This window comes from Penicillium diatomitis (assembly GCF_028827545.1).
Source record: "Penicillium diatomitis strain IBT 30728 chromosome Unknown utg000012l_segment0_segment0, whole genome shotgun sequence".
In the NCBI taxonomy this organism is placed as follows: domain Eukaryota; kingdom Fungi; phylum Ascomycota; class Eurotiomycetes; order Eurotiales; family Aspergillaceae; genus Penicillium; species Penicillium diatomitis.
Window position 1 is genome coordinate 1,479,512 of NW_026623184.1, and position 19,975 is coordinate 1,499,486.

The window sequence follows — 19,975 nt, forward strand, 5'->3', positions numbered from 1 at the left end:
TCGGCCTCCCTTCAAGCGGCCCTTGGTGGCCGGCGTCATATCAAATGGACATTTAAGGACTTTGAGGCTTTGTTGACCATAAACAAGTTTTGTAGCTGAACGATATTCGTCCAGAATAGGCGCCACTCAATTGCTGTGTCTGCCTGAACGTGACAGATACCCGACTAAGGCCTGATTATTTTCTTCGTCCAAGTGTAAGATGTCCAGCTTCTGATCGCAATCGGCATCCATGTTCCGACTGCCTTGAAAATTTCATTCTCATACATTGATATTGATAAGGTAAAGCTAAGCAGTGAAGCAAATCGTGAATTCTTGACAGTGACACAGAGCCTGAACGAAAGCATACGAAAAGAGATATCTTTTTACAACGCTGTACAGTAGGTAGCTCCGTAATCACCAAAGGCTAAACTCAGAATCGAAAGGTCACCGGTCAAATTCTCCTGTGATAGTTTCGAAGGAAGAGTAGATGTTTGAGTCAGTAATCAGTACCTATTAGTTACCACTAGGTACCTACCTACTACCTAACGTACCTTACTAAGGTACACAGTCAGTGGTCACCAATGCTTGGTCTCGGATGATGGTGAAGCGCCACCGCTATGATCACCTGATCTGGATTGATGTTCTGCATCAGTCACGGGCAGCGTACATCCCCCACATCCCACAACATGACTCCCGATCTTCATAACATGCTGATTCAGCCGAATTACTCACACCAAGTCTGTCCATTCCGAAGACGACGAGTGACCCCGTGATGCGACGTGGGTGAACAATCTCGCGGAATTTGCTTTCGGAGGGACGGAAGAGAATCGACCTGGCTCATGCCAATTTGTCTGTTTCGGGCGACTTAACCATGATTTTTGTGATGGAAATGCTAAGATTAGCCACCTCGGCGGCTACAGAGGAGCCACGACTGGCCCAGCGCGCGGCACCCCCGTCACGTCTCCGCCTGCTGCTCGGGCGGTTCATCATCCTTCCAGATTGATGATTCGTCGCTTCCAGCACACCTGCAAGGCCTGCATGAGTAGCATTCATGAACCTGCAAAGTCACTGTTCTACCGTACTTCCTGCGTCGGGCTACACAGGCGATGAGCTTTGGGCGACTCGCCCATTTTCTCATCTGCACCAATGACCGCTCTGCTCACTCCTTTTTACGCGGGATCTACTGATTTTCATCACCTACTCGTGCTCGGTCATGCAGTAGCCTGACCAGTGACCAGCGACCGGCATAGAGGAGATTCGCTAAAGAACCGGGAAAAGCCTTTCCAGGTGTTTCGGCCTCCGGCCTACAGGTGGATGGAGGCGTGCAGGCGCCCACTCCGCGTCAACGCTGTACGGCAAGGTGAAGACAACCTTGAGAAATCGTGGGATGGTATATATCCCAGGCTAGCGGGAGAGCGTTGTCGCTCGCGTCCTGGACTCCGTCATCTCGTAATTCTTTTCCTTTTGGTCTTGTAGTCTCATGCTCTGGTAGCTGAGGCGAATTCGCAACATCGTGCTTGCTTCGCATTCCTCTGCAACCTGACAAATCAGTCGATTTTCCTTGGTGATAGTTTCAGTTTGACGAATTTTTGATCGCACCTTGACCCGTGGATCGGTGTCAAATGTTTTTTGCTTCAAAGTCCGACTTTTGAGATACCCCTAGATTTGCGTGTTACCGGAAAACACCCACTGGCATTCTCGATCTTTCTCTACCTTTGCTCGGATCTCGCTTTGTTTTGTTTTGGTTTATTTGCGCATCAGGACTTGGGAGGGAGAACGCAAAGAATGGCTGACTTGGTTCCATTTCATTCCATGCGATGTCCTCCTCTGCGCCAGCCACGCGGCACTATGCTCGATCCCATTTTGGAAGACGTCGGTGAATCAAATATTGGGGATGCGGCCGTCACAACTCTGCCATCCAAGCCTGCTCAGATAAGCCCTAAGTTGACACTCAAGACGAGCGGACTTCCAGCACCGAAGAATCCACGACTGGCCCGGTTGATGTCGCCGCTCTCTGCCGGCACCCTTTCTTCGTGTTCGGACTACGAATGGCAACAAGAGATACGAGACTATGACGACATGTACGATGCCACTGATGACAACGATACGGAAGATGATAATTCCACCGAAATCAGTGAATCCTGTTTCTCGGGCATCAACACCCAACGTTCAAGTCTAATCACCCCCATCACGCGGAACTCGGTCACATCAACAGGGAGTCGGCGCAGTCAGGGGACCCGAGACTTCAGGCTCAAACTGGACATTCCATCGTCGACGCAATGGCCATCGCTCAATGGCACTTGCAAGAACTCGCCGGTGCCTCCAACGCCGCCATCGAAGATTCCGGTTTCACCTGCAGCGTGGTCGTTGCTGAGTCGGGACATTCCGGCCTCATTTGCTCCACCGTCGCTCGATGGAAGTGTCTCCTCCGACCAAGAATCCAATTCGAGTGCACTGGCAACCCCGGATTCGAACTCCCTTCCGGATACAGACTGGGATTCTCGAGATCTTCATGTGCGCCCGGATGTGGACGATCCAGTGAACCACCTCACCTCGGATGACAACCAGCTCCAGCTACCGGACGAAGTGATCGCTATTGAAGCATCGCACGATGACTGGCGGCATAGTTTCGGGCGGTTTGATCATCTCTTGCCAGCCCTGCACAATATCTCCTTGGACTCTTTGAATCTGGAGGCCGATATCACTGATGAGCTGCCAGTACGGGAGCCTACACCGTCTGATGACGGTGTCTTTCTCCCAGATGGGGCTTTGGCAATGCTGCAGCAAATCCCTCTTGATCGCACGCCTGAGACTTGGTCCGAGACGTCTGAAGATGATGAGATGTGGCAGCTCCAACCTGCCCCTCGAAGCCGTCCTCGAAGTTTTGACGGAGCAACTCCTGCATCAGAACTGTCCGGCTACAGCTTCAGCGAGTTGAGCATCCCATCGCCTGGTGGGTTCTTTGCGTCTTTGGCTCCACGAGCTCGTCACACGTGGTCGATCCCGAACACCAACATTCCGCCGACGACCGCGGTAGCAGAGGGATTTTATGATCTTCCCTTTTCTCGTGACCAGGGCGAAGTCGTTGAGCAAGTCATCGAGTGGCCCGACCATGCGCACGAAGAGGACCCGGATACGGCTGTTCGAATTGAGGAGGGTCCACTCACTGCGATTCGACTACCGTGCGAGACACCCGCACGGCCACTAACTCGGCAGGATAATAGCAGCCCTATCAGTGCAACCTTTGAGGCTGTTCAGGAGATTACGCAACCACGCAACGTGTATGAATATGATGAGCTCTACGAAACCGAACTTGAACAACGTGCAGCGGCGAGTCTTGATCGGACAAGTGTGTGGCTCAACGCTCAAGCAACCTATCTGGCCGCGTTGAACGAGACTAACCCCATCAACGAGGTTGACTCGAAGACCAATTTCAGCTCACCTGCCGAGCCTGTTGATCATCCCGAGGATCCTGAGTTGACGACCAAGAAGAGCGTTCGATTTCTAGAGGGCGTGCCTGAATCTCTTAGTCCTGATCCGCCAATGTTCGCCAGCAAGGATTCAATCTATTGGCGGGGCTTCCAGTCAATCCGGCAGAGAGGAAACGCTACCGACGGCTTTCTTCACCGCAACATGCGTTTTGATGCCATTCAGTCGTTCCGCGTCGGCCTTTTGGAGACACACCTCAACGGCTTGATGGGCAAGTATGAGCTTACTCTACCGAAGAGACCTGCGTACAAGGGACCATTTTCGCAGGCACCGCGAAACTCGATCATCACCTCGGTGCTGGCCGAGAAAGCTCAGTTCGCAAAACTTGAGAAGGAGCAGCTAGTCTTGGCCCAGCTTTGCCAGCCGATGTGGGCCATGGACGCACTCCGATGTCTCAACGGTGGCCAGCTTCTCACCAGTCCGGTTGAGAAGCGAGCCAGACGGGTCCGCAAGACGCCTCATGGTCAACCTCGCCCAAATCTACGCCCAGTGCGTATCCTTGATCTTGGCGGTCATGCTTCATGTGAATGGGGCTGGCATGCGGCCTTGGAGTTTCCACAAACAAAGGTCTATTCAGTGGTCAGTCAGACACAGACCGTCAACAGTGCCATAAAGGGACCGCCTAACCACCGTGTGGTGACGGTGGACCGATTGTGGGAGTTGCCATTTGGGAACAACAAGTTTGATGTCATTACTACTCGCTCTCTTCACGCCTTGTTGAAGAGCCAGTGTCCCGCCGGGCTTGACCGAGACGAGTACGATTTGGTGCTCAAGGAATGTCGTCGCTGTCTCAAGCCGGGGGGCTACTTGGAGTTCATGGTACTGGATGCGGCTATTTCTCGGGCTGGTCCATGTGGCTCGGCAGCATCTGACGACTTTGCTCACAATCTTCGAGCGAATGGGTACGACCCCGCTGCGTCCAAACAGTTCCTGGCGCGTCTTCGACAGGGAGGCTTTGTTAACATCAAGCGGGCCTGGATGTTCCTGCCCATGGGTACGGAGCCTCTCACGCCGGAACCTCCTCGCGAGACTCCGGCTCCTCGCGTGCAGAGCCAAATCGAAGACTATGAAGCAGTGCAAGGTCCCATCGGCAGTACCGAGGACATTGCCAGCGTGACTGGCATTCTTGGTGGCTGGATGTGGGAGCAGTGGCTGGTCCGGCTGCGAAGCGAGATGGGTCAAGATCGATCCAAGTTGCTTGATGGAGTGGGTGCCTTGTTTGATGAAGGGAGAAAGACGGGCGCAGGCTGGACCTGCTTGTCCGGGTGGGCTATGAAGCCCAAAGTGAATAAGAAGACGACACACTTACGTCGTTGATTGATTCACGACGGGTTTTTCCTTTCCCTCACCTGATGCTTTACGTTGATTATGTCTATCCTCACTTATACCCTACGTGCCCCGGTGGCCAACTTATTTAATGTAATACGAGATGACCAAAATTGTGGCACTTTTTCCTTATTGCTCTGCAAGAGCTTGAACCCTGTCACTGGCACGTGCGTAGAACTGTACTAAAACCCTCGTCTTGCGAGGTCAAAAAGTGGCAGTGATACTGAGATTCGGGCGGAGTCAGATATGAGCGATATTTATCCATCGATTCAGTGAGTCCCGATCAATGTCGATGAACATAATTTGGACGAAATCCGAATGGAGTCTCGATGCGGCACTGCAGTGGTCGAAATCGAGAGCGAGACTTGGGGTCCACGCCCGCTGAAAACCGCGCCGCAGTCATCAGCAGCGGGGGTCACGTGGTGATTTTTTGCGGAGCTGCGGACCACCCCAGCAATGCCCGCTTGACAGGATTCAAGCTTCTTGCGACTTGGAATTGATAACCCTCACCGATTGTCCCTCACGAAGTGCTTGAAGTTTCTTCGCTGAACGGACCCAACCTTCTTTCTTGGTATCTCTTTTTGCTCGTCGGTTGAACGACCAAAATCCGCCGCCATGCTTTTCTTCAGGTACTGCCCACGACGAACTGGACTCCCCCACCATCAGGCAAGGACAATGAGCTGATAATTTCTATTCTACATGACCAGTTTCTTCAAGACGCTCACGAACCAAGTCGTGACCATCGAGCTGAAAAATGATATTCGCATTCGGGGTATCCTCAAGTCCGTAGATCAATACCTGAACATCAAGTTGGACGATATTGAGGTCCTGGACCTTGACAAGTATCCGCACCTGTCATCTGTGAAGAGCATGTTCATCCGCGGAAGTGTGGTGCGCTATGTCATGTTGCCGCGATCAGAAGTCGACGTCGGTTTGCTGGAGGATGCTACGAGGCGAGGTCAGTGATATATGCCCGGAGTTGTTCCATGAATGGATGATCTGTCTATTGGGGTGGATAAGAGGGGCCCTTTGCCCTGTGCGCCCTTTGTCGCGTAGACAAGATTTCATCGTGCTTTGAGTGAATGTGAAGAAGATTGAAGCTGATCTGCTTGCTTGATACAGAGGCTGCCAATCAAGTTGGCAAAGCTCGATAAATTCGGGACCGAGAGTTCAAAGAGTCTCGGAAAAGCCACTTCGATGCCTTATATTACTGCTTCAATTCCGTCGACCCACTTACACACACTATGACTGTCCATAGAGACACTCGCATACTCCGCGCGGCTTGATATGAACCGAAGCTAGTGCGATGAGAGAGAAATAAAGACAAACAATTGACATGACATGCGGAGGTTGACGATTGTTCATGATTTGCTTGACTACTCTGATATTTCCATCTGCGAACACTGTAGATCAGCTGGAGTCGAACCAGCTCGAGGTTGTACATCTGTCCATGGAGCAGTGTCTTTGGAGCCGTAGGACTGCAAGATGATGTCTCGTTGCCCCTGTCCAATCTTCGTGATTCAATGGAAGTTCTGGTCAGACAAAGGAATGACTTGCGGTGTGCATTTGTAAATTCGATGACTCCATAGGCATAGATAGGTTCAAGCCCGAACATGTGGTTTTGCATTCTTCCAGTACTCAGTATGGATCATACCCGACCTACTACGCATCAAGCAAAAGTGTAGGTACTAGGTAGTAGGTAGTAGGTACCTAGTGGTGGAGGGACCTACGTAGTTTCCTCTGCCACTTCTTGGCTTTCCCCTTCCGTTTTAGTGCTCAGACCTTGCCGCTTTTTGCTCACTGAGTAGAACTGAGCACGCCTCTGAGCGCCCTGATTCGCTCACTGAGCAGAACCTGATCAAGGGGTGAGCAACCTCTTGCAGCTGCCTCAATAATATACAACACGCTAGTGACTCTCACGTGCCATCCGCCCTCTCAAAATTGCGCCAAATTGCCCCGCCAAAAAGAGCCTGGCATCATCAATATGATCTTGCACCCTTATAAACTTGCGGCAATTAATCGCGCCGCAATAGAGCTTGCTACGTGACGGACCAATCAATACCATATTTCAGTCTACATGCTCCTAGGTGTTGAGATAGCTTAGTGGTCAGGCGCGTCACGCCAGCGTGGTGTACGCCTACGCACACCACCACTAGTAGTTTAGATAGCACCTCTCACTATATTCAATCTCACCATCCCTTTCTCCCCTCTTTTAGTCAGTACTACGTTTTACTATAGCTCTCTGATAGGTTATGAGCCCTACTTAGCTCTAAAAAGAGTAAGGTTTTTTATATTTCCTTACTACCTAAGTACTAACTTACAAAATAATTGTTGAGATAGCTTAGTGGTCAGGCGCGTCACGCCAGCGTGTATCTCTTCTGACCAAGGATCCGTACATTCCCTGACTTCGTCTTCCGTGCCAATTATACGCACAACCTCACCGGCCGTTTCAACCAAGACCTCAACTCCAGTTATTGTGTCTACCTGTGCTTGCCCTGAGAACTGAATACGGGATAGGGTTTACAGGGTCAAATGATACTGTATAGGGCACCCTTTTTAACTTAGAGGGTATCGAGCTGTTGAAATATCATAGCCTACTCTTCTCATACTTGCGCGTTTCATTACATTTTTTCTCTTGAACGTTGCTGTTAAATGCTATGTACCTGAGCAGACGAAACATAGTTCTAGAGTGTCAGTATTTGGACATGCAGACCACACGTACTACTACCGATCTTGACGTGTCTCCACGTAATAGAAGTACTTACGACTAATTCTGTCAAACGAGCCTTAGATCACTAAAGCCGCATATACTAGTATATGAAAAAATGGAAGCTCATGTTACAAATTCGTGCTGCTGAGTTGGCAAGGAAGCACACTTATAGTCTTTCACGTGTAACTTCAGCATGACCTGAAACATGGGCAATCCAATATAGTGATCCTATCGGGAAATCGCGCAAACGAGGATCTGTCACTTCAGCCTGATGGACGCTACTTTTTCATTATTGTACATGAGGTACGTGGAAGCATTCCGCGTAAATGGCAACATAGCAATTACCTGACTAAAATATATCCAGCAAATTCATAAGTTTAAAACTGGGGCACTGATTCTAGATCAAAAAGCATTTTAATGTAAGACCGAATTACTGAATATCCATGCAGAAATGAAACAATATATTTTAGTTAAGCTGATGAGCTATTAATTCGCCAGGACTGGATAGTGTCCTTATGGGTGAAGGCTTGTAATCAAGCTTCAACATATCGAGAGACAACAACGCAGGAATAAAGTAGACTGACAGTTGAGGCCTATTTAAAGAATCAATGATATTCCCAGACAAAATTGCGATCCAAAATATCTCTCTCGTATCTTCAACTCATGTCTAACCTAGAATGGCCCACAGTCAATCATTGTACGAAGACGGCTTTGTTACCGCCAGGAGATTTGGTAAATTTGGAGGACAGTATTCACCTGAAAGCCAGATCGAGTTTCTAAAAGAACTTGCGGCATTTTCCCACCGGACACTGACCGATGCTGATTTCTGGGAATAATACTGGTCCTTCTTCCCCAACAAGCCAAGCCCGCTGGCAAAAGCACCGATGTTGACGCGGTGGGCTGGCGGTAGAGATATATGGCTCAAGCGTGAGGATCTCAACGGCTGCGCGAGCTCGAACAGACATCACATTGTCGGCCTGATCCTGTTGGCGCGTCGCATGAACAAATCAGAAATTATCACAGCTTGCGGGTCTACAAACCATGGGATCGAATGTGCTACCTTGTGTGCAACACTGGGAATGGCATGCAGCATCTACGTGGGCGCAAGGGATGCTCTTAACCAGGTAGAGAATATCCAGAAAATTATGACGATGGGCTCGACAGTGATTAGAGTCAACAACGGCGGCATGTCACTTCGTGAAGCCACTGGTGAAGCCCTGCGGGCCTCAACGGACCGTTTCAGAACTTCCTTTTACCGTTCAATCTCTGCGACTAGGCCAGACCCCTACCCATCGATTGTCCGTACCTTCCAGTCTATCATTGGAAGACAAGCAATGCGGCAATTGAATGAGACCTGCGGAAGGCTCCCAAGTTTAGTTACTGCACCTATTAGCGATAATGGCACAGCAGCTGGATTCTTCTATCCATTTTTGGAGTGCCAGTCAGTCAGACTTCTCGGAGTCGAAGCTTTTGGCTCGGCGGCTCTCTGTCGAGGCTCTCAAGGGGTCTACGGCGGAGCTTTCACGTACGTCATGCAGGACGACGATGGTCAAATCCTACCAACCGAATCACTATCTGCAGACATGAATCTACCCGCAGTCGGGCCTGAGCTTGCTTACTGGGCACAAATTGGCCGGCTCGAATGTGTATCGGCATCGAACGAAGAGGCGACAGAAGGGTTGCGAATAATGCAGGATACCGAAGCAATTGTGTCGAGTCTTGAATCAGCGTACGCTATCCAGAAAGTCCTCAGTGCTGCGCAAAGGCTGGATCGGTGTGAGGTCATCCTACTTCTTATATCTGGGCCCTGAAACATCGTAGCCGTTTGTTTGTTTGGGTGATTCTTAGGAACAGTGAAAAGACTCAAAGTATACCCCTGCGGGGCGTCCCCTTTGATAGAAGGATAGAAAGCGTCGGGCCAGCCGAGCGATGCATTTGGGATATGGTCCACGACATGGTGACTGTACTTACTGAAAATGTTTGGAAGGACTGAATCTGACTGAGTGCTGACGTTTGGAAGAAGAAACGCCTCTTGGCAAGAGCTTGTTGAAGCCTTTGTTAGGCATTAATACGTTTCGCGCCATGTGTGAGTAAACTGGCTGGAGATAAACAACTCAGACGCGCAGTCCTGCGTCTCGATTGTGACAGTTTCCCCCTAGACCCAAGCGGCAAGATGTCCCCTGCTGTGTTGGACTCTGAACTTGAGTCCCTCGATTATTATTTTCGACCAGCCATGGAGGAAACAATAGTCGAATTACGACGGCAGCTTGACGAACAAGAAAAGCTCAGGTGAGCCGCAGAGCGGAGATTGCAACCAAATAAACTGTTCTACCTACTCGATTGCTGGCATCACTCTCTGTCGCGAGCTAATATTTCGGCGACCTCGGCAGATGTGGATCGACCAACAAAAGGATTGGCAGAGGAACAAGATACTGTAAGACCTGAGAAAAAGTAATTGAGGCTTTCATCCAGCAGCGAATTGGCAAGGCGACCGAGTCTGGCAACCTGCTGCCGCCGGTTTCACTATTCTGTTCACATCCTCCTTAACGTCCGCTTTCTTGTACCCAGAAATCCTCCCTCTTCAGCTGGCTCGCTTTCTCCTTTGCTCTCACCACCCAGACCTCCACGGCAGTAACAACATCAAACGGTGAGGTCGCGAAGAGGACTAGTAGTTTTGTGTAGTTTTTAAGAGCAACTAGGTCATACGTGTGGCAAGGTAGCACAGAACGTCGAGGACCTGCCTAATGTGACTACACCCAGGAAAGAATCAACGCATCCAAACAAGTGTCAAAAGATTATACATGAACACCAAAAGCTACTGTAGGCTTTACTCCGCAAGCTCTTTTCTAGAGACTGAGTCCTCATATTAGATCTTCCCATTCGGTAATTTCTTGACAAGACTGTCGTCTTTGTTCCTCCATTTCATTTGTCAATCGAGGAAGACCGATCCGTCATATATTGATAATTACCGAACTATTCTCCAAGCCAGGCAGTACGGATTATGAGAAATGGACAAAATTTGTCCATATATCGGATTCAATAGACGGCACTAAACTAGCTCTGTGGTACCCCAAGAAGCAAACCACCACTTCAATCAACCAATACACCTCAGACAAATGACTCGGACTCTAGTTGATTGGAAGATGGCTGTAGCCGATCTCTGGTGCAGCCTCAAGCTCATTTTCCGATGGCCATACCGTCTTTTTGCCTTGCTGCCTTCTGGCCGAGTCCGACTTCTCTCCAGTATGTGTTGCGCGCACAAACCCAATGTCGTCTTTCCCACGAACATAGCCATGGCTGGCGACGTGAGTCCCTTGCAGGAGTTGATTCTTGTCTTTGTAGCAAAGTGTCACGTGTGGACCCAGCGGATCTTTCTGGTGCATGCCATTGATACTGGTTGTATCATGGACCTCGGACCTGAAAATTTATTCAGAAATCAGGTAGTATCTAGTAGTGATCCAAGGCAAAGAAAAGTCATGTAAGCACCGTCTCCCTCGAGCGCATCGTGCACGCACCTAATAAGAACCGCCTTGGGGTAGAGCTTTCTGTCTCTTGCGGTCTGATATGCCAAAGCCACAAGCTGGCGCAGTCGGTCTCGGTCTTTCGGGATCATGCCCTTATAAAAATAATATTTGACCATATTGACCGTAGACATGTTTGTTCAGATGGTCTCTCGAAATGGGGTTGTCGCTGCAGAGGCAGTAGTACTTTGAAACTTTGAAGAGGGTATAATTGCAAGATGCCGCTGCATTGTATTTCATCCTAGGCTGTGTCCGCTTTCATAACCTTGCTGAAACTAAAGCCGCAGCCTGCCTTGTGCCCCAATCTCGTCACTTGTAATCGACGATACCTTTCGTGGGCAATGCAATGCCTAGGGCGCGTAAATTTTGTCGAATGAGGACTTCCATGTTCCAGGAATCACCTTATAGGTGAGTTTAGACACCAGACCACCCCCTAGGAATCACGCATGCTTTGCGTTTAACGTGGTCATGGCATCAAATCGTGGCGTCTATTGAAGTTGATGAGTGTGCTAAGCTTATGTTGCAGCTGGAGCAGCATTTTCCTGTTGAATGCTGGTTTGTCAGCCAATAGATCAACGCTTTGTCTCGGGCTCGGACTTTCTCATACCCCGCTCCGCCCAATCATTGACCACACATCCTTCTCCAAGCTGGCCTTCGTCTCCCACCCACGACGTAACTCAATGAATTGTAAGATATTTGCATCACCTTTATCAACCCTTTTTGGCTCGGATTTTCCGCACGACACGGCGATGAGTAAATTGCTGCCGTGCGCCTTTTGGTTGTTTCGTCCGCATTATTTATGTTCCTCAGCCATTCCTCCTGCCCGCAAGTTGCATATGCGACAACTTCAACAGAAGCAATCCCGCTGCGCGCTGAATCTCACCGCATTCAACTCAATGGAGGCCGACGATGATTTGAACACGCGTCTCGTCTATGAGCCTCTTGAGGGAGTCGAAAGACTTGAGAACTATCGACCAGGGGGCTATCACCCCATTCAAATCGGAGATCACTTTCACGGTCGATATCGAGTTGTTCATAAGCTGGGACATGGGTCTTATTCAACTGCGTGGCTAGCCCGTGATGAACACTCCAATAAATACGTCGCAATGAAAGTTTGCACAGCAAACGCGAATCCAAAGGAAGTGGACATTATATCCACTCTCACTCGTCCTGATTGTCGTCCGGTCAACCACCCAGGAAAGATGATGGTTCCCATGATACTAGACATGTTCACCATCCATGGCCCAAACGGCAATCATGCTTGCTACGTTACAGCGCCGGCGAGTGCTAGCCTCTCCGGAGTGAAAGATGGTTCATGGATCCGTCTGTTCCAGCTTAACGTAGCCCGGTCATTGGCTGCGCAACTGGTTCTTGTTGTGGATTACGTGCATGCCCAAGGGATTGTCCACGGAGACCTTCACCTCGGCAACATTCTTCTCAGAGTTCCGCCAAATTTTGACCAGCTCTCACTCGAGCAATTATATGAGAAATATGGAGCACCAGAACTCGACCCAGTCGTTCGCCTAGATGGTAATCCACTTCCGCCTGGTGTCCCATCCCACGGTACTGTGCCCGTATGGTTGGGGCAAGCGAGCGAGGAAGTCACACTTTTAGAAACTAGGATCTTGCTTACAGACTTTGGTGAAGCCTTCTCCCACTCGAAAGAACAGAAATACGAATCTCGTACACCCCTTATTATCCGTCCCCCCGAGGCGCGGTTTAAACCAAACGACTCTCTGTCTTTTTCATCGGATATTTGGACTCTCGCCTGTACCATATGGTCTATTATCGCCCAGCGGCCATTGTTTGAAGGGTTTCTGGCGACGGAGGACGATATAACCTGTGAGCATGTCGATACTCTTGGCGTTTTGCCACCTGAATGGTGGAAAAGATGGGAGGCGCGACGACTGAAATTTACCGAGGATGGTAAGCCAATGAACCGTAACCCATTCCGATCTTGGAACGATCGGTTTGAGGATAGCGTGCAACAGCCTAGGCGAGATAGTGGCATGCTGTCATTTGATGCAAGGGAGAGGGAAGCTTTCTTCGACATGCTACGGCCGATGCTCTCATTCAGACCTGAGAATCGCCCTACTACCAAGCAAATTCTCGAGTCAGAATGGATGCTAAAATGGGCTCTGCCTGAATATGGCAAGATCCAAGATTAGTTTTAAGGCCTGAAACCAGTCGTAGGCGCAGACAAGCTCGTAAGAGGCGCGGCTCGTGGCAGCATGACATTCGCGGAAAGAGACCTCCTTGGTAGTTCCATCCTTGCTTTCCGATATCACCTTATCGGAGCCCTCATTCAAGAATCCAAGGTCCTCGCTAAGGCCAATACTCGCGATCGCGGTAGCGGTAAACAGAACAGTCCAATTTCGGTAGTCGACAGTCAGGTCCTCCTTCTTCGGCAGTTGGGTCGGAGGCAGAGGGTCAGTACATCTTGCATCGAACGCTTTGATGAGCTTGCGGCTGACATCGGCGACTTTGAACTCCCACTCTTCAAGATTCTTCAGTGCGTAGGCGCTGGATAGCATCTTTCTTTTCCTGGCATGATCGCTTTTGTCGACAAAATCTGCTAGATTGGAGTGCGAGCCGGAGGTCTCAGAGTAGAATCTGTCCTTGATGCAAGCTGTGCCATGACCGTAGATGTCTTTGATGGCTCTGTGGTCGGAGTACGAGAGGGCGTTCGGGCCATGCGTAGCACAGGGTGTTTCTTGTGAGCCTCGAAGAGCTTCCGGGAACGAAACCCTTTCTTGGCCTCGTAGAACAAGGGGAAATCGGATATACCGGAAAGGAGGTAGAAGTTAGGGTACTTCCGCAAGCCTTTTGCGTCGTATATGTAGGCGACGACTGGCTTCACAAAGAGGTAGAGGAAGACGAAGAGTCCTAGGGTGAGGGCGTACATCGTGCTGCAAAGAATGTTTCCGTAACTGCGCCATTTCCATGATCTCGATAGCTAACGGTTGATATAGACGTCGATGAGGGCGAGAAATAGCTGACCACGGCGTGGGAAATTGTGATGTGAAGGAAATCAAAATATGGGAGGCTTCGCCGAAAGTGGACAGATTTGGTTAGCGTCGGCGAAGATTTGCCGATCCCCCGCATTTGAGTCCCCTTTGGTTCCACTCAAAGTCGAAATTTGCCGCACTGACACCTCCACAGATATCGCTCCCTCATCCTACGGTGTCCGAAATCCGATATTCTAAGGGAAGAGTTGATTTAAGGAGTGTGTGGAGAATTCTAGAATGTATCATCCCCTCATGAGACGAGGTGTTGCGACGAAACGAACCCATCTGGAGGTGAAGCTACGTTTAGGCGTATGATCAATGGCTTCCCCCATCAGTTGGCAACGTTTAACATGAAACTGGGACCACATTTATCGGGTCATCGGGTAATGAAAGTTCACTCTACCATGAATGGGATTGTGTCAAGGTGTATGGTTGATTGCTATGCGGCCATTCATGAGAAAGGAAGGTCAGTGGCTGAAAAGTCCTGACCAGAAACGGCGAAAGGATCATCAAAATAGCTAGCCCGCCGAAAGGAAAGTTCGATCCGTTACGAGCTTAATGAGTCTCAACAGTACCCCATGGGGTTGCGATTCATGGGGCTGCAAACTATGACTTGGAGTCAAAGCATCTTTCAAGTATATATAGCGACAAAGAGACCCTGGTGCTAGTACAAGCTGCCTACAGCGACTGGAACCAGATCCCTCTGCATATTTTGATCTTCCCCCATCGACCACGATGTCGGGCTCCATCAAAGAGATTGCGGAGTCCTCACAACATGAAGACGCCACTCCATCGAGTCCGAAAGGTTGGGTGGAGTCTATCTCCTACGGGCCGGGGGGAATGCATGGCATCATTTCCAACACCTACGTCTTTGGAGCAGCTTTTCTGGCATCGCTTGGGGATTTCTCGTTTGGATACGATCAGGGCGTGAAATCCATCACCAATGTCATGAGCACCTTCCACCAGGCATTCCCACAAGCCACGACAGCATTCGGAACCTCGTTCATGACGTCGATACTCTTGCTTGGTGCATTCATCGGGTGCCTTCTATGCCCTGTCTTTGTGATAAGATATCGAGAAAGTGGGCGTTGACTGCCGTTGTCGTTGTGTTTGATGTCGGTGCGATTATGCAGACCGCTGCCCAGACTTACGGCGCCTTGGTGGCGGGTAGAGCAATTGGAGAAATTGGTGTGGGCACCCTAGCTATGGTATGCTGTCTTTGTTTCCCTCTGACGTTGACACGGCTACTGATATCGAACTAGACGGCGCCCCTGTATATCTCTGAGATCTCCCCACCCGAGCTTCGCGGTGCTTTCCTTGTGCTTGAGTCAGTCTCAACTGTGGCAGGTGTTGTTATTGCCTTCTGGATTACCTATGGTACCCAGTATATCACTAACGAAGCGTCCTTTCGACTTCCCTTTGCTTTGCAGATGGTATCGTCAACCCTGCTAGGTATTGGGATTCACTTCTTCCCGTCCTCGCCCCGCTGGCTCGCACTCGTTAATCGCTGCGACGAGTGCCTAGCTAGCTTGGGGAAGCTGCGCAAACTTCCGTCTGCCGACGAGAGGGTTCAGGCCGAGTACAAGGGAATCATTACCGAAGTCGAGTTCCAGCGACTTATTCGGGAGAAGACACATTCTGGGGTCACGGGCATCCAACTAGAGATTCATTCTTGGCTTGATCGATTTCGGCGTCGCAACTGGCACCGCACTGCCGTCGGTTGTGGGGTATTATTTTTCCAGCAGTTCTCGGGAATCAACGCTTTTATCTACTACGCGCCGACGCTCTTTGAAAGCTTAGGCCAGTCGGGCCACATGGCCTTGATCATGTCCGGCATTTTCAATGTTTTGCAATTGGTCGCAGTTCTCGTCTGCTTTGTCATCATTGACAGAGTTGGGCGCCGGCGGCTGGCAATTTTCGGCGCTGTTGGAAACACAGTCCGTTACATTGTGATTACAGTCTTGGCTGGTCTGTTTTCCACCGACTGGCATGCTCACCAAGGTCCTGGCTGGGCGACTGTGGCGATGGCATTTTGCTTTATCCTCGTCTATGGAGTGTCGTACGCGCCCCTTGGATGGGCGCTCCCCCCCGGCCCGAGGTGTTCGCTACAAAAAACAGATCCAGGAGAGTCGCGTTATCAGTGTGTGTGAATTGGTTGTCCAAATTCATTGTCGCTATAGCCATTCCCCCAATGATGGCATCCAGAGGATACCAGACCTATATTTTCTTTACGTTGGTGTGTTTCTTGGCTGTCATTTGGGCGATGCTGTTGGTCCCAGAGACTAAAGGAAAGACCTTGGAGAAGATAGATGTTGTGTTTGGTGACGTCCAAGGACAGAAGGAGCGAGCCATCATGCGTGAAGCGATGGTTGCAGTTGGCCAAGAAACCGTGTAGCTGTCAGGACTGTCGTGCCCTTCCTCATGTACATTTTGACCGGTTTCTTCATGGTCGCTTCGAATGTATTTTCAAATGATTCCTCCAGGCCTTCGAAACGAGCGAGAAGAGGTTGAATCACTCCATAGTGCTACCCATGGATGATCAACAGGAGCACGTAAGTTGTAGGGGCTATCGGGTCGTAGATTATACGGTTAAAAAACACACACTGAAAGAGCGTCAATAACCTTTTGGTGGGGACAGTAGTTTCCACGGTACGGTGACTGCTGATAGAAAAAGGTTAGTGACAAAATGCGGGGAAATTAGGGTTAATATGTAGGGCTTCTGATGACTTCGAGTTCCTGTCCTCTCCCGCAAACCCCAGCGCGTGAATTCATCACAATATCTGTTTCACGCCTCTGAAACATCTCGGATTACCAGAGTCATGCCACCCAGAGGGAACCCATGGTGAGTCGTCTCAGTGGGTCCTGTCCATTGTCGCTAGCCTGTTGATCGCTGAGGCGTGTGCTTCTTCAGCCAGAGTTGCCGACGTGCGTAGTTATAACCCCTGACTCACCCAGGCAATTCGCTGATGTTTCAGGACAGAGAACCATGTCAAATGTGAGATAACCCAGATGAATTTCTCTCTAGAGACTTGTGTGGCGCGGAGAAGCGGGTCCTTTACTAACAGCAGGTTAGCAGGTGTCGGCACTGGTCCTAAATGTGCACGATGTGAAAAATCTGGAAGTGAATGCGTCCGTTCCAGGCGGATGCTCAGGTTTCGTCACGCCGTTTCGAGTACCTCAGGTTTGTTGTGATACTAGCCGCTACTAATACTGGCTGACGTGTTGAAAGAATGCAGCAATTTGAAATTTGTTGAAGAGAAGTCTGAAGATTTCACGACCTCTCTAACGTATACTATGCTAATGCACCCGTATCCTCCATCTACTAATACTGAGGCCGGCAACAGCGAGAGTCTGTCTTAGACGCAAGGCCAACCTTCTCCAGAAAGTTTTGGACCAAAAGCAAGTTTTTCTGACAGGGATTTTCTAGAGGAACCGGAGACCGACCCTTTTGGCCTACTTGACGTTCCCCATTTCGTCTGGCCTAGACTATGTCCCCGTGATGCGTGTCTGTTAAAATACTTTGTCGAGGACCTTGCCAGATGGGTGAGAATCGTACACACTGCCTCTGCGCGATCTGTATGATCAACTAACGTCGTGTCCATCAGTTTGACCTATGTGACCCTGAGAATCATTTCGCCAATACAGTTCCACAAAGAGCTCGTGGCTGTCAAACACTCCGCAATGCAATCCTTGCTGCATCAGCAAGACACTTCAGCACTCTGCCAAGAAAAAGACAAAAAGAGATCGTCCAGGAGTACGGTTTCAAGTAAGAAATCACTGTCAGCGAGGAGATGGTATTGCATTACCATAACGAATGCATTGGGGACTTGAGGTACCTGGCCAGCGAACCAAACGCAATTATGGATGAGGAGCTATTGGCAGCGGTAGTGATTCTCCGATTCTATGAAGAGCTTGACAGTATGTCCACCACATGATCGACTTTGCATCTGCTTTAACTAGAATAATGATCCCAGGCCCATTCATCGAATTCTCAACTGAAACAGCTGTGACGGGCCTACAGGTCTTTATCGAGGCACAGGCAAACTTGGCACTTGCTTCCCTCGGATTCCGTCAAGCTGTGTTCTGGGTTGGATTCCGTCAAGAGTTCCATATCGCCTTTGCACAACAACGCCCGTTTTGCCTACCGTTGTCTGCCTGTGAATCATTTCTAACTTGGGACCCTGCACCGGATCATGTATGGGTAAACCGTCTGCTCATCATATGCGCCCACGCCGTTCAATATTGCCATGATGATACACTTAACCAGAACGCCACTCGATACCAGGGGCTAATCGACCTCTACAATCGTTGGCAACAATGTCGACCTATATCATTTTCACCAATCTATGCCGTGGACGCTGATCAGACGCAGCGTGAGATTTTCCCGCGTGTCCGTTATCTCGACGACTGCCACATTCTCGCCTTGCAGAGCATAGGCTTGCTCAAAATCCTTCTTACAGCCTACTCTCCCCACGTACCACGAGTCGGTCCGGCCCGACGAAAATCTCTAGCTCAAGTTGATGCCAAGCTCAGGGCAACAGTACTAGAGATATGCGGCGTCGCGTTATCCAATCGACAATCTCCCCCTGCCCTGATAACCGCATGTGTCTCTATCAATACCTGCTGTGAGCAATTTTCGGATCTGACCGAGCAACAGGCTTTGATGGAAATCAACTCAATTACAACTCAGGAGACAAATTATTGGCCGACATCAGTTTCAAAGGCAAAGCTGGAGGAAGTGTGGGGTTGGGGAACGTGAATCGATACATGGTCAGGGTGTTGAGAAGAGAGTGTCGTCCACCAGACCCTTGGTCAGCTGTTTCGCAGGGTCCTCTTCCTTCCCTCTTCTCAGCTTCTCTCTCCTCCTGCAGGCAACCTTCCATTCCCTGTACTTTCGTTCCCTCAACAAAAGGCGTTTGTGTGTCCCATTCGGGAATTGCTCTTCGTGGCCCCATCTTCTCTCGGACTCGCAGGATGTTGTGGATAGGGCACATCATCTGCTTCAGACGATTGCCGAGCGATGAACTCAAAGAGATCTGCTTGGGAGTTTAAAATCCGATTCGGGGAGATTGTCACTTGACAACTGGATCACGTGGTGGCAAGATCGCTTGTTTGTTCAATTTGCACGGGTTATTTAAAAATCCGAGCCTGGGCTTCTGCGAGGTTCTACGGGATTTACGGTATTAATACAATGACTCATTTGTTACTGTCAGCCGTTACGATGTAGGCAACTCAAGGTCGTCGAAGTAGTAGCTAAATTAAGATTCGGGCGTTTCAAGTTAGGGTTTGGGAAACAATTCGTGAGAGTGTGGGGGTAAACTGATTTCGAATATTGCTGTAAACTTGGATATACATCTCTTCCTGTGATTGACCGCCTCAAAATGCTGAGTTTTCAGTGCAACAGAAAGCTGAAACTGCTATTTCCTACGTCGCCTGAGTCTGCAATGGCAGTTCCAAATACTTTTCGCGTCGAAGAATTGTGTCATGCAAAGTTAGTTGATTGCCAAGCACACATTGATTGCACAGGATGTCTGCAGGAACATAAGGAATGGTTTCAGATTTCCCCTGAAGATGCGATTGCAGTGGTCAGGAAGTGGTCAACGTGGATGAATTCAAGTCCGTATGATCCTGCGCTCGGAGGTCTCAAAGAAAAAGAAAAGCACAGAATTTCAGCTATGCACAATTTCATGAATGAACTCGCAGAGGTCACTACATGAAAGGACTTCAATTGTTCCACGTCGCTGCCTCCGAGGGCGATACGAGAACCTATCTCGAACGGGACCAATTTATTAACTAGGGAAGCCAAAGTTCAAATTGGAACTTTCGAACTACATTGAAAATTCACGGGAGAACACCGATTGAGACTGATCATGAGTTTACCACTATCAAGTGCTATTCTCTCATCCGATGATAAATACCCCAAGAGTCTCAATGTAAAATCA

The 19,975-nt window shown here is 49.6% G+C and overlaps 8 protein-coding genes across 8 annotated transcripts; 6 read left to right on the forward strand and 2 right to left on the reverse strand.

Annotated features, from left to right (window-relative positions):
* Positions 1-1,764: 1,764 nt before the first annotated feature.
* On the forward strand, positions 1,765-4,785 carry N7539_008398 (uncharacterized protein; the record flags this gene model as incomplete). The annotated part of the gene is made up of 1 exon (XM_056937998.1): positions 1,765-4,785. The coding sequence occupies one exon, from the start codon at positions 1,765-1,767 to the stop codon at positions 4,783-4,785; it is 3,021 nt and encodes a 1,006-aa protein (XP_056787090.1).
* Positions 4,786-5,493: 708 nt separating this feature from the next.
* On the forward strand, positions 5,494-5,760 carry N7539_008399 (Sm-like protein LSM2; the record flags this gene model as incomplete). Its single annotated transcript, XM_056937999.1, has 1 exon — positions 5,494-5,760. One exon carries the CDS (start codon positions 5,494-5,496, stop codon positions 5,758-5,760), a length of 267 nt encoding a protein of 88 aa, XP_056787091.1.
* Positions 5,761-8,388: 2,628 nt separating this feature from the next.
* On the forward strand, positions 8,389-9,315 carry N7539_008400 (uncharacterized protein; the record flags this gene model as incomplete). Its single annotated transcript, XM_056938000.1, has 1 exon — positions 8,389-9,315. One exon carries the CDS (start codon positions 8,389-8,391, stop codon positions 9,313-9,315), a length of 927 nt encoding a protein of 308 aa, XP_056787092.1.
* A 1,317-nt stretch (positions 9,316-10,632) lies between these two features.
* Positions 10,633-11,159, reverse strand: N7539_008401 (uncharacterized protein; the record flags this gene model as incomplete). Its single annotated transcript, XM_056938001.1, has 2 exons — positions 10,633-10,921; positions 11,020-11,159. The coding sequence occupies 2 exons, from the start codon at positions 11,157-11,159 to the stop codon at positions 10,633-10,635; spliced, it is 429 nt and encodes a 142-aa protein (XP_056787093.1).
* A 762-nt stretch (positions 11,160-11,921) lies between these two features.
* Positions 11,922-13,193, forward strand: N7539_008402 (kinase-like protein; the record flags this gene model as incomplete). Its single annotated transcript, XM_056938002.1, has 1 exon — positions 11,922-13,193. One exon carries the CDS (start codon positions 11,922-11,924, stop codon positions 13,191-13,193), a length of 1,272 nt encoding a protein of 423 aa, XP_056787094.1.
* Positions 13,152-13,930, reverse strand: N7539_008403 (uncharacterized protein; the record flags this gene model as incomplete). The annotated part of the gene is made up of 2 exons (XM_056938003.1): positions 13,152-13,783; positions 13,813-13,930. The coding sequence occupies 2 exons, from the start codon at positions 13,928-13,930 to the stop codon at positions 13,152-13,154; spliced, it is 750 nt and encodes a 249-aa protein (XP_056787095.1).
* Positions 13,931-14,768: 838 nt separating this feature from the next.
* On the forward strand, positions 14,769-16,428 carry N7539_008404 (uncharacterized protein; the record flags this gene model as incomplete). The annotated part of the gene is made up of 4 exons (XM_056938004.1): positions 14,769-15,095; positions 15,167-15,241; positions 15,296-16,092; positions 16,158-16,428. 4 exons carry the CDS (start codon positions 14,769-14,771, stop codon positions 16,426-16,428), a joined length of 1,470 nt encoding a protein of 489 aa, XP_056787096.1.
* Positions 16,429-17,824: 1,396 nt separating this feature from the next.
* Positions 17,825-18,792, forward strand: N7539_008405 (uncharacterized protein; the record flags this gene model as incomplete). Its single annotated transcript, XM_056938005.1, has 2 exons — positions 17,825-17,951; positions 18,008-18,792. 2 exons carry the CDS (start codon positions 17,825-17,827, stop codon positions 18,790-18,792), a joined length of 912 nt encoding a protein of 303 aa, XP_056787097.1.
* Between the last annotated feature and the right edge of the window lie 1,183 nt (positions 18,793-19,975).